This window comes from Cnephaeus nilssonii (genome assembly GCF_951640355.1).
Source record: "Cnephaeus nilssonii genome assembly, chromosome: 12".
Classification (NCBI taxonomy): Eukaryota; Metazoa; Chordata; class Mammalia; order Chiroptera; family Vespertilionidae; genus Cnephaeus; species Cnephaeus nilssonii.
In genome coordinates this window covers 960953-976797 of record NC_137083.1, presented here as the reverse complement: position 1 = coordinate 976797, position 15845 = coordinate 960953, and the positions used below count along the sequence as shown (strand labels likewise).

Here is a 15845-nt window from a genome sequence, read left to right as displayed (position 1 = left end):
TTCTCGCAGCTGACAAAGGAGACCCCAGCTGCTCAGCTGGCCCGTGTGCACCTGCAGGCGAGGCCGACTGGGAGGCTGAGGCTGGGCCTGCACCTTCCCCAGGTCCGGAGGAAACGTGGAGCAGGCAGACAGGCGTTTCTGAAAGGATCCTGAGAATGGGACTTCCTGGGGACCCGCTCTGACGCGGAGGCTGCCCCCAAGGAGAGCTGGTCACTCGATGTCGGGTCCCCGGTGCTCTGTGCCGGGCAGGTGTCAGCGCCCCAGACCCTGGCCTGTGCACCAGGGCCTCTCCTGTGGGCTTACAGGGATCACAGGACTCGCCCGCGTCCGCTCCTTGCTGCCCTCCCCGCCCCATCCCTTCTCTCCTGCCACTCAACTAGATGCTTTCCATTGAGGTTGGAGTCCGTGCAGAGGTGGCCAGGAGGCCAGCACACAGCGGAGAGAACGGGCTAAATCCAGGACCGCAAGTCCCGCCAACCAGTGTTGCTCAGGGGCTGAATGTCGTCCCATCACCGAGAGATCTACAGTTCACTTCCCAGTCAGGGCGCATGCCCAGTAGGGGGCGTGCAGGAGGCAGCCCGTAGATGTTTCTTTCTCATCAGTGTTTCTGTCTCTCCCTTCCTCTCCCTGAAATCAATTTTAAAAAGAACAGGAAGGGCTGAGGACCTCCGAGTCTCCTTCCCTCCGCACTCATCTAGCCCTGCTTGGACGCACCTCTTCAGACCCACCCAACTTGCTGGGTCAGAGCTGACTAGCTCCCCGGATGAGCATGCCCCACCTTGGATGTAGGAGATTAACATACACACACTCGGCTGGTCCCTCTGAAAGGTTATGCTAATGCAGTTTAAAAATTAAAGTGTAAATTATTCAGCAATTTCAGGTAAAATGGCCTCTTTGTCTCTGTTTAAAAGCTTTATTAAAATTAGGGGCAAAAAGCAATTAGAAGTTTTAGAGTTGAAAGAACTTGCATGACCCAAATGTTTCTTATTTAATTGTAATTTATAAATCCTGAAAAAATAAATAACCTCTTGGGTGATTTAAATAACTCATTTTCTCTGACACTGAAATTCCATCCAGCTAATTTCAATAACTTCTCATGAATCTGAATTAGTCTGTCTCCTCGCTCTAATAGAAAACCATAATTCCAACTTGTAGCAAAAGCGTATTTGTTCCAAAGACAACAAATGGATAGAAACACGAGGTTTCATCTCATGCTGTCTGGTGCCCTCTGAGCTAAGAAAATTAAAGGAACCCTCATAAGTCCACTGGGAATGTTGAGAGGGAGGTCACCCACACCCGAGTGGGCAGGTAGGTGAGGAGGGTTCCTGTCTGTCCCTCTGGACAATGAGGCCTAAATCACACTCTCCCACCTTGCCCCAGTTTCACCTACACCTGGACACCTCGCCCCGGGACCCCCCTCCCCCCGCCCCCACAATTACAAGGTGCGAGACAACCATTAGGCCGGGGCCGTTCTGGGCACTGCCTTCGCTGCAGGACGGACCGGAGGACAAGGTGCCTGAGACACCACTCAGCTTCCCAGATCCGACCTGACTAGTTCCATCAGAACAAACCCAATATTGTCCCCAATTCTCTCTGACCCGCCAGGCAGCGAGAGACAGTCACGGTCACCTGACCCTGCTCAGAGGGGCCACTCTCATCACTGGGGTGGAGGGAGACGGGACCAGGCCAGGACGCCGTGCACTGAGGGACGGGCCCACCTGGGGGAGGAATCCAGGTAACACGTGTTTGAGGGCGTTTTCAAGGTCACCTCGAGTCACCTTAGTAACCAAACTAAATTCCGAGTCCAGTTGTCAGGGTAGAAGTGTCACTATCCCATCAGAACAAGCTCCTTTGTTCAGAGGTGCTCCCTGTGCTGGGCACGGTCCGGCCCCATGAGGTCGTCTCACAGCCTCACGCCCCGCCATGACACAGCAGCAGCACCTGTGGGGTGACATGCCGTCCCACCCGTGGCCAGCAGAGGGCGGTGCAGGCCGGGCTTCGAGCCTCAGGTCCTCCATGGGACCCCTGGTCCCCGACCCCGTCCCTTAGGGGCGCCTTAGCTCCAGGTTCTGGGAGGACGCACCTGAGACCCAGCCCTCCGACTGGGAGCAGCCTCCTTCAGCTTAAATGCTGCCAGCTGCCCAGTGTCTGTGCCCCCTCTGCTGGCCAGGCGTGCTCCCAGGAAGGGGCCAGGTTCCTAGGCCACATGTGCCTGGGCAGGGTGGGAGGGGCCCCCACAGGCCAGGTGAGCCCCCCACCCCTCCCAGGCAAGACAACCCACACAGAAGCGAGCCTGGTCCACGGCACACCGGCTCCGGGGCCACTCTCGGCAGGGCTGAGATCTGACGGGCAACACCCAGCTGAGTGTGGGGCACTTGGGAGTTGGGGACAGAGGGAGAATGGGACAGGAGCCTGGGGCCGAGAGGACAGAGTCCGGGCCCTGCGCCTCGGGCTGGGGTTAGAGGGGACAGGCTCCCCGGGGGCTCTGGACGGCCCCGGCCCTCCAGGGCGCGTCCTCCTGGTCAGCCTCCTGGCCGGGTGCAACGGAGCCACTGCAGGGAGGCGAGGATCCCGCTGCTTCTCCACAGCACAGCCTCCGGGCTCGAGGAGGGCGGGGCTCCTCCTCAGAGGGTCCGGGCGGGTGAATCTGACCCTCTGACCTGACCCTCAGCTGGGAGTGACTCTGAGCCCCAGGGAAGGGCCTTCTATAGAATGCATGGACCACACACACAGCAACACCTGCGGGTCTGACACTGCCCTGCCGCCCCCTCCGCCCCCTCACCCCCACCTTCCGTCACACAGCTGACCGACAGAGCAGAGCCAGACAAGGCGGGGGAGCAGGACAGGGTGGGGTGAGGGGGCCTCGGGCACAGCCAGGAACCACCCCTCCTCCGGTGCTCACAACAGGACCCAATACCAGAGTGGCCACTCTGCTGTGGATTCCACGAGCCACGGCTGACTCACCCGAGGGGACCATTCCCACCCACAGGCCCAAGGACCCAGCTCCGTGGGCTGGCGTGTGGAGCAGACCCCTATGGCAGCATCGTTAGGCTGACACACGGGTTTCCGGAAACGTGGCTGTGTGCGAGGAGCGAGCTGTGTGTGTAGGCAGTGGGATGGGATGCACACCGGTTAGGGGCGCCCACCTCCCGCGCGGTGGAGAGTCTCCCTGTAACTACAGCCGGCCCTCCACACAGCCCCAGCCGCCAGTCACCCCCAACCATGTGGGTGTAGCCTGCACAGGCCATGGGCTGTGGGCCAAGAGAAAGCCCGCGTCTGGCCCTGGCGGGCTGCTCAGCTGGTTCGAGCGTCACCCCAACACGCCAAGGTGGCAGGTTCGATCCCGTCAGGGAGTGTACTGGAGGCATGTTTCTCTCTAAAACCAACTAAACACAAAAACACATCCTCAGGTGAGGATTTCAAAAAAGGAAGCACCCAATGAATGCGTGAGTAAGTGGAACAACAAATCGGAGTTTCTCTCTCTCCCTCTCGATCTCTCTAAAAATCAGTTTTTTAAAAAATCCTCTAGAAAAGAAAAACTCCATGTCTGAGTGGACCTGCGCAGCTCAAACCCATGTCACTCGGGGTCCGCCTGACACGCGTGTCCGTGTGCTCCGGGGGCATGCCCTCCTCGGCCTCCTGGGGCTGCCTCTGGGTGTTGGCGGCTCTCGCGACCGCCGGCTGCACAGCTACCTCAGGAAGTGAGTGTTCGGGCCGAGAATCAGACTTCTTGCTTAGCAAGGTGAAATCAGACAACCATTAGCGTTTAAAAGTCTGAAGTTTCCCCCCAGAAACATTTCCATTTTCAGGGGAACGTTCGTACAGAAAACCCAAATCAGGCCGATCCGCGTGAGCGCGCCCTGGAGCCGGAGGAGGGGATGGGGCGCAGCCGCTCCCTCTCACCACGCGCGGCCGCAGACGGTGGACGGCGGTCTCATTGGCATCGTCTCCGGGAGGCAGGGACGGCGGCCCCCGCCAGGCTCTTCTTGATGAAGTGGCCGACCAGCCGCTGCGGCCGCTGCTGGTACTCGGCCAGCACGTCGTGGGGAGCGCAGATCTGGTCCCCGCGCAGGCGGTCGAGGAGGGTGACGCACACCACGGCCGCTGCGGGGAGCAAAGGTCACGTCAGCGGGAAGGGCGGGACTTCCAGCTCAGCCTACGACACGAGGTGCCACCCTGCCATCCCTCAGGAGGCACCGTGGGGACCCACAGGCATGCTGACAGGTGGCGAGCACAGAGGGCCTGGGCCTCCTCCTGCCGCCACCTGCCCCGCCCTCTCCTCCTCCCTCCGCCTTCGCTTCCCACGGAGTCCCAGGCACATCCCCGGACTGAGCTGGCCCTGCAGGGTGGCCGGGAACGTGGGGGGATACACCCCGATGCAGGGTGGCCGGGAACGTGGGGGGGGTACACCCCGATGCAGGGTGGCCGGGAACGTGGGGGGGGTACACCCCGATGCAGGGTGGCCGGGAACGTGGGGGGGGGGTACACCCCGATGCAGGGTGGCCGGGAACGTGGGGGGGGTACACCCCGATGCAGGGTGGCCGGGAACGTGGGGGGGGGTACACCCCGATGCAGGGTGGCCGGGAACGTGGGGGGATACACCCTGATGCAGGGTGGCCGGGAACATGGGGGGGTACACCCCGATACAGGGTGGCCGGGAACGTGGGGAGCATACACCCCGATGCAGGGTGGCCGGGAACGTGGGGGGGTACACCCCGATGCAGGGTGGCCGGGAACGTGGGGAGCATACACCCCGATACAGGGTGGCCGGGAACGTGGGGGGGTACACCCCGATGCAGGGTGGCCGGGAACGTGGGGAGCATACACCCCGATGCAGGGTGGCCGGGAACGTGGGGGGGTACACCCCGATGCAGGGTGGCCGGGAACGTGGGGAGCATACACCCCGATACAGGGTGGCCGGGAACATGGGGAGCATACACCCCGATGCAGGGTGGCCGGGAACATGGGGGGGTACACCCCGATGCAGGGTGGCCGGGAACGTGGGGGGATACACCCCGATGCAAACCCCAGTCTGAGAGCCGGACCCAGCGCGGGGCTGGTGGTGGCTGTTGCCTGGAAAACCTGAGGGAGCCGGTGGCCACCGTCCTCAGCCCACCTGGTGGCCCGGACTCCCCGGTACTGAGACCCTGCGCTTGGCCACGTGACCGTCACAGGCGGCACCCGTCCAGCGCAGGCCTCAGGGGCAGGGTGGGCGGGAGGCAGACGCCGGGGTGGGGACCCGGGAGGGTGGACCGGGCGGGAGAAGGAGCGGGTGGCGGCCGAGTGCCCGCCTACCTGGGAGGCCGCAGGCGCTGCACATGGCGGCGAAGACAGACGACTCCATCTCGATGTTGCGGACGCCGGCCGTGTGGGCCGCCCGCAGGTACTCCTGCTTGTCCTGCTCCGTGTAGGAGCACAGGGCCCCGTCCAGACGGCCCTGCCCTGCGGACACGAGGAGAGGGCCACGCTGCGGGGGGGCTCCGCCGGGGCGCAGGGGTGCTTTGACCCCACGCCCACCTGCCCTGGAGCCCACACCGCCGCTCCAGCGGGCGTGGCGCCCGACATGGACAACACGCCGGTGAGTCGGAGACGGGCCCTCCCCCCCTCCCGCACCTTCGTAGAAGTCCAGCGTGCACATGGTGTTGCCCACGACCGTGGGGAACTCGTCCAGGTCCGCGGAGCACTGCGCCAGCTCCCGCACCAGCCGCGCGTCCAGGTCGGTGCCGCGGACCACCCGCCTCCCCAGGACCAGCTGCTCGAACTCGGGCTTGAAGCAGGCGTCCACCGCCTGCCGGGTGATCACCACGGAGCCGGGCTCCAGACCTGAGGACAGAAGCCGTGTCACCGCCGCTGGGGGGCGGGAGGGGGGGCAGAGGGCGCGGCCAAGCACACGCAGGAGACCAGCCCATCGGCACACCAAACGCTGAAGCAATGGTAATATTCTGTTTTTTCTTAAATATATGTTTTCATTGATTTCAGAGAGGACGGGAGAGGGAGGTAGAAACATCCATAATGAGAGAGAATCATGGATCAGCTGCCTCCTGCACGCCCCCTCCTGGGGATGGAGCCTGCAACCCGGGCCTGTGCCCTGACCAGAATTGAACCCTGACCTCCTGGTTCATAGGTCGACACTCAACCACTGAACCACGCCGGCCGGGCTCACCAGTAACATTCTAAGAACAGGTAAGGCCCGGCCCCCGGCCACTCACCTATGCCGCCCGACGTGCCGATGCGGATGGCGGTGACGCCCGAGCAGCGGGCGTGGTACAGCAGCTTGAGCAGCTCGTGCAGCATGATGGCGATGGAGGGGATGCCCATGCCATGCTGGGCGGGAGGAAGGGGCGTCAGGCTCCGCGGCCCGTGTGCTGCCGAACCCCGCCCCCCGCCCCCCGGCAGACACAGAGCACGAACCTCAGCACAGAAACCAAAACCGTGCGACTCGGGAGGCGGGAGGCGGCACAGGGCGGTCCCCCGGGACCCACACAGCCGTGGCCGCCCTGGGCGGCAGCCAGCCCCGCACAGCCCCGCCCACACCTGCTGGCTTTCCTCCCGCTCCCGGCTCCCGCACTGACTGCTGGCCGCAGCCCATGGTGCCTCCTCGGTTCTGTCCCATCCTCCCAGCCCGACAGGCCTGTGGGTGGAGGACGGGGGCCTGCAGAGCCCAGGACCGGCCGCTCGGGGACAGGTACTCACGCTGACCGACAGCACGGGCCCCGCTTTGAACATGGCGTAGCGGTCGGTCCCCACGCAGATGTTGGGGTAGTCCTCGCCCGGCCGGCCCAGGCCCAGCTCCGAGGCCACGTACTTGATGAAGGCACTCATCCGGGAGGGGCTGCCCCCGACACACACGAACTGCGGGCAGAGGACAGAGCCGTCGGCGCAGGGCCCGCGCCCCACCCACGACACCCGCGCCTCCTGGAACTCGCTAGAAATGCAGCTCCCTGGCCCCAGCGCGCAGACCGTCTGGGCGCCTCCTGGTGATTCGGGGGGCCTGGCTGGGGGGGTCTCACTCAGCAAAGCCACGGCCTGCCGGAGGGAGCCCAGACCTGCTTCTCCGGGGGCGGGTGGGGCCCTGCCTGCCGGCCTCTGAGCAGCACATGGACAGCAGCTCACAGTCTGGGGAGCCAGCTCCTCGCTGAGCGGCCCAGGCCCCACAGCCCATCTGCAAAGTGGGCTTCTGGCCCCGGCCGGCGGGGCTCAGTGGTTGAGCATCGACCTATGAACCAGGAGGTCAGGGTTCAATTCCCGGTCAGGGCACATGCCTGGGTTGTGGGCTCCATCCCCGGTAGGGGGCGTACAGGAGACAGCCGGTCAGTGATTCTCTCTCACCATGGATGTTTCTCTCTCTCTCCCTCTCCCTTCCTCTCTGACATCAATAAAAACATATTTAAAAAAATGAAAATTTAAAAAAATAACAAAATAAAAGGGGCTTCTGTCTACTACCTCTCACCACCACCCAAGCTCCAAATGGCCAACACGTGGGACACGCCCGGGGCTGGTGGGGGCACAGGAAGTGGCCAGGGACCGGCGGGACTCAGAGAACTGAAGGCCGTCACCCATGTGTATGTAAGAACTCCCTTTTCATTTTGTTTTACACAAGGAAAGCCAGGAAGCACGCCAGCTTAAGGGAGTTAATGGTCAAAGAATTAAGTCTCTGAAGAGGAAAAAGCCACTGAGGCGGGTGAGGGGACCGGCAGGGCCGTGTGAGCGTGTCACTTACGAACCACACGCAGCGCAGCGCTCTGCCTGTCCCGCCCCCGACCATGCCGTGTCCCCTGGCCCCTGAGACGCACTAGGAACCCCGTGTGGGCCCAGCACACCCTGGATGAGCAAGCAGCGGGGCCAACGGGCCGTCCCGGGACCGTTTTCTGCTGCCCGCGGGCTGGTACACACGACAAGGGACAATTCGCAAGAACCCGACAGCCTGTGGCTCGGCGAGCGGCCGCTGTGGGGGCGTCGACTCGGGCCACCGACAGGGCGGCTGGCGGAGACCGATCAGGACAGGCCCTGCTCCTCACCTTCACGTCCCCGAACATGGCCGGCAGGTCGTGCGAGCTGGTGCTGAGGCCGAAGTGGTAGAGGATGTCCTCCTTCAGCGCGGCGATGTTGGGGTTGCAGAGCTGCAGGAGGCGGTCGCTGTCCCTGCCAGGAGAGCGGGCGGTCAGCCGGGCACCAGGTCCCGTGGCCGCACGGCGACGAGGTGCGCGTGGCCCATGGGGGGAAAGACAGGCCCCCCCACGCCAGGCCCCGCCTCCTGTCTACCCTCTTCCCCCCCCTCTCCCTTCCCCTCCCCACACCCAGGGCCCGGTCTGGAGAGTGGATTTGAAACAACCCAAGGAACCTAAAGTGGCCAGGATCAAAAGGTCTGCCCAACCAGTGCGGCTCAGCGGTGGAGCATCAGCCCATCAACCAGGAGGTCACGGTTCAATTGGTTCGATTCCCGGTCAGGGCACATGCCCGGGTTGTGGGCTCAATAACCAGTAGGGGGCGTGCAGGAGGCGGCCCATTGATGAATCTCTCAATATGTCAAAAGGCTCAATCACAGGCCCTGGCCAGTGCGGCTCAGCGGTGGAGCATCAGCCCAGGCACAGGACGTGGGTGTGATTCCCAGTCGAGGGCACGTCCCTGGGTTGCAGGTTCGATCCCTGGCCCCAACTGGGTGGGTGTGGGAGACAACCAATCCGTGTAACTCTCTCACATTGATGTTTCTCTCTCTGTCTCTCTCTCCCTCCTCCCCTCCCTCCCACTCTCTCTGAAAATCAATGGGAAAAATATCCTTGGGTGAGGATTAACAAAATTTTTAAAAAGGCTCAATCACATATAAAAGGTGCAGCCAGTTGCTACCCAACTCAAGTTCACGTCACACATAAACTTGACCTTATTTTTAAAATGTTACGTTCACCAAGGGCAGGAGCAGAAGGAAGAAATGGCCAGACACCAAGTAGTTTTGGTCTGCAAGCCGCCTGAGCTCTGCCATCGTCCCGCAACAGGGAGCAGAGGCAACACTGGGACAGAGACCACTGTAAACCATCCCTTTATTCCGGGAGCGTGGGTGTTCCGACAGGACCTCACTCACAGAAAGGGGCGCCAGGCCGCCTTACCTGTCCCTGTACCCCGTCCTTCTGCCTCATCCATCACTGTCTCCTCTTGCTCCGTCTCCTCTACCATCTTACCTGGCCTCCATCTGGCTTGGGCATCAGCCGTCCACAACTGGGCTCCCACCCACATGCCCCCCCTCCCATTTCCCTACGACGGCGTCCCAATCAACGCACACCTGAACCTTTCGAAAGGCTGGCACAGAAAAGCCGGACACAGAATGTTAAAGAGACAGGAAGATCTTTCTACAAAAGGGGACGCGCTGGCCGGCTGCCGTGGGCGGGTGTTAGACCTCTGGGCTCCGCTCGGTCACCACAGACCCCAGGTCGCCACGGATGCCCAGACCACACCTGTCGGCTCGCCCCCGCCCGGTCCTGACCAGGCTCCGGGGGTCTCCAGGTTCAGGGTGTGTCTCGCTCTCCTGGGGCAGGGAGGCCATGCCCCAGGGACCCAGCCCAGGCTTCTGTGGAACCAGGGCCCGCTGACCTGAGGGCCAAGCAGACGCTCTGGCTTCACACCAGGCATCTGAGCTCCTAGCGCCAGCAGGTGGCTAACGTGCCCCGGGTCCGTGATGAGACCTCAGGGTGCTGTGCCCGCAGAAGGGACTGAGTTCCAGAAGCGTGTCCAGGTGTCCAGTAAACCCCACGGGATGCAGAGCTGAGCACTAAACACGGGGTTCGCAGAGCCCAGGCCGGGCCAGACCGCGCCTCCACCCAGCTCTGCGCCCACCCTCTCAGTCCCCAGCCCGTCCTGAGCGTCCGCTCGCACAGGCCCCTCTCAGAGTCAGCACCACCCAAAACCCCGCCCAGGGCCTCACCTGTGGGGCTCAGGCTCCTCTGCGCCACCTCCCGGGAGGGCCATCCCGGCAGCCACAGCAGGAACCTGGGGGCAACAGGGAACCGTGTGAACCGGACAACTGAGCCGCAAGAACGCTGTGGGCGTCTGAGCACAGATCAAGTCAACGGGAGGTGGTGCGAGCCCAGCCCCGGGGAGCCTGGGAGGGACGAGAGGGGCCGAGAGGAGGCTGGGCAGGGGCTCCTGAGGGGCTCTGCTCCCAGCTGCAGACTGGCTGCCTTCATGGCCTCATTCGGGGACTTGAGGCACTGCCCGGCTCAGTTTGCTGAGGGCATCAGAGCAGAGCCCCTCAGTCTAGGGGCCCCTGTTGAACTGATTGAACTACAGTGACCCCTGGTAGGGTCCAAGGTCACGGGACCGCCAGTGAAGCCGTGTAACCTGCAGACAGTGACAGGCGGCCTCCACCCAGCAGACCCCGCTGCCTGAGCTCCCAGCACGCTCCGGCCTCCTCCGGCCTCAAGCACCGCTCCCAGGGACCTGCCCCGGGAGGAGGAGGACTGAGGCTGGTGCGTGGGTCCTCTGCCCCGCGCCACCCAAGCCCGGGAGGGAACAACCCCATAGACTTTGGGGCACCAAACATGACCTAGGACAGGTCTCCGCAGGGAGGAGAGCTGGGCCACAGCGCGCAGGGGACTCAGCTGACACGGCAGGTCCCTGAGCACCTGGCCTGGCACCTGGGCGGCTCCAGGTTCCCCCAGCCTGTCGCCTGGCGGGGACACCGAGCTTAGAGCCAAGTGGAGTGAGGCCAGGCCACCCAATGCCCAGGCAGGAAACGGGGTGAGTGGAGTCACCAAGAGCAGCCAGGCCCGTCCAGGCCGGGCAGGTTCCCAACCAGGTATCTCCCCAGACACCTGTCAGAAACCGGGGCCACCTGGCTAACACCCCACAGGTGCCTGTGGAGGAAGGGCTGGGTAACTAATTACCAGCTAAACTCGGCCGTCTCAGCCAGGCCTGAAAGCGGAGAAAATGCCGCCAGCTGGGCCTGGAGCTGAGGGGGGCCTGGAGCTGAGGGGGGCCCGGAGCTGAGGGGGGCCCGGAGCTGAGGGGGGCCTGGAGCTGAGGGGGGCCTGGAGTTGAGGGGGGCCTGGAGTTGAGGGGGGCCTGGAGCTGGGTCTGGGCCTGGAGCTGGGTCTGGGCCTGGAGCTGAGGGGGGCCTGGAGTTGAGGGGGGCCTGGAGCTGAGGGGGGCCTGGAGCTGAGGGGGGCCTGGAGTTGAGGGGGGCCTGGAGCTGAGGGGGGCCTGGAGCTGAGGGGGGCCTGGAGCTGAGGGGGGCCTGGAGTTGAGGGGGGCCTGGAGCTGGGTCTGGGCCTGGAGCTGAGGCTTCCCTGCGGTTTCCTCTCCTCCCCGGGCTTGTCCCCCGGCATCTACACGACACTTCTCTGCAGACGCCAGCCTCGGGCCCAGTGAAGGGAGCTGAGGAGGCCAGCGAGTCCTAAGGGGCAGCAGCCCGAGCCCCCACGGGGATTACAAACACACTTGGTCCTCCTCCCATCCCTGGCAGAGCTCCTAAGCCCTCACCACGTCCTGTGCTGAGATGGGAATGGTGGGTTTTTTTCCCTCTTATTGATTAAGGTATTACATATGTGTCTTTACCACCCCCGCCACTCATGCCCTCACCCCCCTGGTGTCTGTGTCCATTGGTTGGGCTTATATGCATGCATACAAGTCCTCTGGTTGATCTCTCCCCCTTACCCCCACCCTCCCCTACCTTCCCTCTGAGGTTTGAGCATCTCATCGATGCTTCTCTGTCTCTGGATCTGTTTTTGTTCATCAGTTTATGTTGTTCATTATATTCCACAAATGAGTGAGATCATGTGATACTTATCTTTCTGTGCCTGGCTTATTTCACTTAGCATAATGCTCTCCAGGTCCATCCATGCTGTTGGAAACGTAGGAGATCCTTCCTTTTTACAGCAGCTGAGTATTCCATTGTGTAGATGTACCACAGTTTTCTAATCCACTATCTGCTGATGGGCACTTAGGCTGCTTCCAGATCTTAGCTATGGTGAATTGTGCTGCTATGAACGGTGTCTTTTGTTATTTGATGAAGTGACCTTAGGACCACACCTGAGGACCCAGCTGGTTGTCAGAACCAAGCAAGTGATGGGAGGACTGGAACCCTCAGCCACCCCCACCTTGGGGAGGGGAGAGGGATTCTAAGTTGAATCAGTGGCCAAAGAGTTCGACAATCATGCCCGAGCAAGAGTCTCCGCAGAAAGTCAAAAGGACAGGGTTTGGCCCGGACGGCGTGGCTGAGTGGTTGAGCCTCAACCTATGAACCAGGAGGTCACAGTTCGGTGCCCAGTCAGGGCACATGCTCGGGTTGTGGGCTCGTCCCCAGTGTGGGGCGTGCAGGAGGCCGCCGATCCCGGATTCTCTCTCATCACTGATGTTTCTCTCTCTCTCCCCCTCCCTGCCTCTCTGAAGTCAATAAAAACGTATTTTTGTAAAGTCTGCTCCGAGAGCACGCTGGCTGCGGCTGAGACACTGGGTGTGCCCTTTGTCCTGAGAGACACCTTCCCGGAGGACTGACAGCTTGGCCCAGGCCCAGCCTCCTGCTCAGCGGGTGAGGCTGGACCCTGGCACCGAGGGCAATGCTGGCTGCAGCAGTTTTAGGGAACATTTCTCCCAACACCGTACACGATGCTCAGACTTCTCGCCGCGGGCAGGATCGCCCGTGTCCTGAGACAGGCCTGCCCTCCGCAGCAGGGCTGGGCTCTCCCTGCAGCAGGAGGGGGTCCCGGACTCCCGGCCAGGACGCCACGTGCCAGGTTCTGCTCTGACCCCTGTGGACAGAGGGCCCACATGCCCACCTGACTACCCCTCAGAGACCTAACGTAACCACAGAGGACGGTCTGACGTTAAAATGTTAGTGAAGAAGCAGTCTGTGGTGGGCAGACTAGGCTGGCATCTTCCCTGACACAAATCAACTATGATCTTAACTGAGCCGGTTGTGTTCTTGCATCTATGTAACAAAACTCTGGAATGTCTGGGTAACTCGTAACCTCCCTTTTTTGCTAGCGATGGCGTCATAAACCCTTTATTTTAAAAGGGGGAGTTAAACCAGGAGGTCATGGTTCAATTACGGATCAGGGAGGTCACATGCCCGGGATGCGGGCTTGATCCCCAGTGTGGGGTGTGCAGGAGGCAGCCAATCAATGACTCTCTCTTCATTGATGTTTCTCTCTCTCTCTCTCCCCCTCTCCCTTCCACTCTGAAAGCAATAAAAATAAATTTAAAGATAAATAAATAAATAAGAAGGGAGTTAACATTTGTTGTGTAACATCGCCCATTAAAGTTCTACCCAGACAGGCACGCTACGTTGTGTAAGTAGCTCACGACCGCCGACGGGAGAATGCCCAGCCTGAGAGCGAGCCTCCTAGAGTTTACGGAGCCAGACTCAGGACAACTGCCGGGCGGCAGCACCCGAGGGCCTGGCAGACGCTCCGAGGCGGGCAGCTCCGCAGCGTGTTCTGTACAGAGGCCCACGCTTCCTTAGGATACGTTCACGCCATCCTCTGTGGTTGCGTGGCCGCTGAGCTTGTAGGGCACCAGGCAGGCCTCCCCAGAGCTGGTCAGGTGTACAGGGGCCCCTTTCCACCCAGGGTATGCCGATGTTTACAGGGTTCTGAGTGAACACAGTTCATATTTCAACTGTGGGGGGGGGGGGGGGGGCGAGGGTTCGCCTTTAGGTAGTAGAAGAAGCTGGAAGTGTCACTTTGTTATTTACTATTTTTTTTTACAATGAGTATTAACTTCACAATCAGGACAGACAAAAACAGTCCACTTGGACAGAAACCACAGTAAAGAAAAATTAACGTATCCGTTGTAACTGAAATGCGCTACATGTACGGGGACCTAGACTATACTCTGTGCCCAGTGAGCCGCGCTGAGTGAAAGCCCGCGATGGGGCCTAGGGAAGGAGGGGAAGTCCGAGAGAGGAAATCCCTGGAGGCTGCCGGGGCCCTGGACCCTGAGAGCGGAGCTCTGGGAGGATGCGGGGCATTGTTTCCATTCGAGGAAATGGCCCATCTCCTGGCCGCTGAGCTCCAGGCCAATGCATGGAACCTAAGGTCTCTTTGGCCCTGGGCAGCAGGACGCGGTGTGTGAGCCAAAGCGCATCCGCGGAGGGCGGGCGGGGTGCGGCGGGTGGGTGTGTGCGGACTTCCGCACGGGGCAGTGGGGCGTGTCCAGGGTCAAGGTCGCCGGAGTCCACCAGAAAACGCGGGGCCGGCGGGAAGCATTTCACACGGGGTTTCTCTGGGAGCGCCCCGAGGGGCAGGGGCCTGGCGAGGCGCCGACCTCCGGCCAGGGAGGCGGTGGTCCAGGGAGGTGCCGGCCCGAGCCGCGCTCCAGGGTGGCCAAGCCCTGACTTAGGAAGGAGCGGTCTGGGGACCCAGTGCCGGTCCCGGGCCCAAGGCCCGCCCACCGCGGAGGGGCGTTGTGAACGGACCGCTCCCTCCCGGGCAGGGACAGGGACGTGTGGGTCCCAGAACCCAGGACCGTCGAGTCTCTGCGCCCCAGGACTGAACGGTGCCCATCTGTCACCGGGCTCGGCGCCTCCTGGAGCCCATTGGACTCTCGGGTCTGCCAAACCGCCTTGTCCCAAACGCAACTGCACTCCCCGCGGGGAAGGGGGGCGGGGGTCTAGGGGCTCCCGAGCCCCGTCCCGCCGGGTTTGGAAAGCGTGGGCTGGGGGGAGGGGGGACTCTGCGGGGGGCCCACCTGCCGACTCCGCCTCCAACAGGTGGAACCTGGCCGGGGACCCACACCCCGCCGCGCCCCGGGTGCCGAGGGCACGGGAGAGGCCGCTGCGGGTGGACGCGAGGAAGCCCACCCTCCCCGCGGGCCCCCTCCCCGCGGGACCCCTCCCCGCGGGACCCCCTCTCCCCGCGGACCCCCCTCCCCGCGGGCCCCCTCCCCGCGGGACCCCTCCCCGCGGGACCCCCTCCCCGCGGGACCCCCTCCCCGCAGGACCCCTCCCCGCGGGACCCCCTCCCCGCGGGACCCCCTCCCCGCGGGCCCCCCTCCCCGCGGGCCCCCCTCCCCGCGGGCCCCCCTCCTGAGCATCCCTTCCGGGCGCCCTCTTTCTCCTTCCTGCAGCCCCTCCCCGCCCCGCGCCCCACACATCCTCCCAGCAAATGGCCGAGGTCTACGCGAGCCCGAGCCCCTCCCGGGAAGCCCGTGGCTCCCGAGAGCGGGGCCGGGCCGAGGACCACTCACCGCGCGGAGCTGCTGCACTGGCCGCGCCGCCGGCGACACACACTCGCGGGGGCGGGGGCCCCGGGGGTCTGGGGGGACACGCGGGGCCGGAGGCTGCGCGCCCGACTGGAGCCGGGAGGTGACCCGGAGCAAAGGGAAATTCGGGTCTGAGTCCGCGGCCGCCCGCCCCGCCCCCGGGCCGCGCCCCCGGCCTCCCCGCCCTTTCCGCCGCCGGTTTCCTCCCGGAGCGCGCGGGTGGGACTGGCCGGCCGCTCCCCGGTCCCCCCCGCCACCCGCGGACCCGCCGGGAACTGCCCTCCTCCCGGTCCGGCGGCCGGACGCTCTGGGGGAGGCTTACCCCCGCGGCCACCGCCCGGGCGGGAGCGCAGGGCGGACGGAGAGGCCCCGCCCCGCGGGGGGACAGGCCGGAGGGAAAAGGTGCGGAGCGGACCCGGCGGGGCGGGAGTGGGGCTGCGCCGTTCCCTGCGCGCAGCGGCCGCCCGGCCTCAGGGACCCGCCGGGGACCTTCGCAGCCGGGAGCCCCGCTCCGGGCACAGCCGGGGGCACAGCCGGGGCCGCGGGCGCAGAGGAAGTGACTCATCCGCCGGCGGAGACGCGCAACCGCCGGGTCCGGCCACCTGCTCCCCCGCACGTACCCGCCCCGGGCCGCGGGGAGGGGCGGGAGGGCGCCC

The 15845-nt window shown here is 63.6% G+C and overlaps 1 protein-coding gene across 1 annotated transcript; it reads right to left on the bottom strand.

Annotated features, from left to right (window-relative positions):
- Nucleotides 1-929: 929 nt before the first annotated feature.
- Nucleotides 930-15309, bottom strand: UPP1 (uridine phosphorylase 1). The gene is made up of 8 exons (XM_079785880.1): nucleotides 15175-15309; nucleotides 9914-9978; nucleotides 8019-8142; nucleotides 6694-6852; nucleotides 6210-6324; nucleotides 5614-5823; nucleotides 5296-5442; nucleotides 930-4104 (listed from the first exon to the last, which is right to left on the bottom strand). Exons 2-8 carry the CDS (start codon nucleotides 9955-9957, stop codon nucleotides 3935-3937), a joined length of 969 nt encoding a protein of 322 aa, XP_079642006.1. The 5' UTR covers nucleotides 9958-9978; nucleotides 15175-15309; the 3' UTR covers nucleotides 930-3934.
- Between the last annotated feature and the right edge of the window lie 536 nt (nucleotides 15310-15845).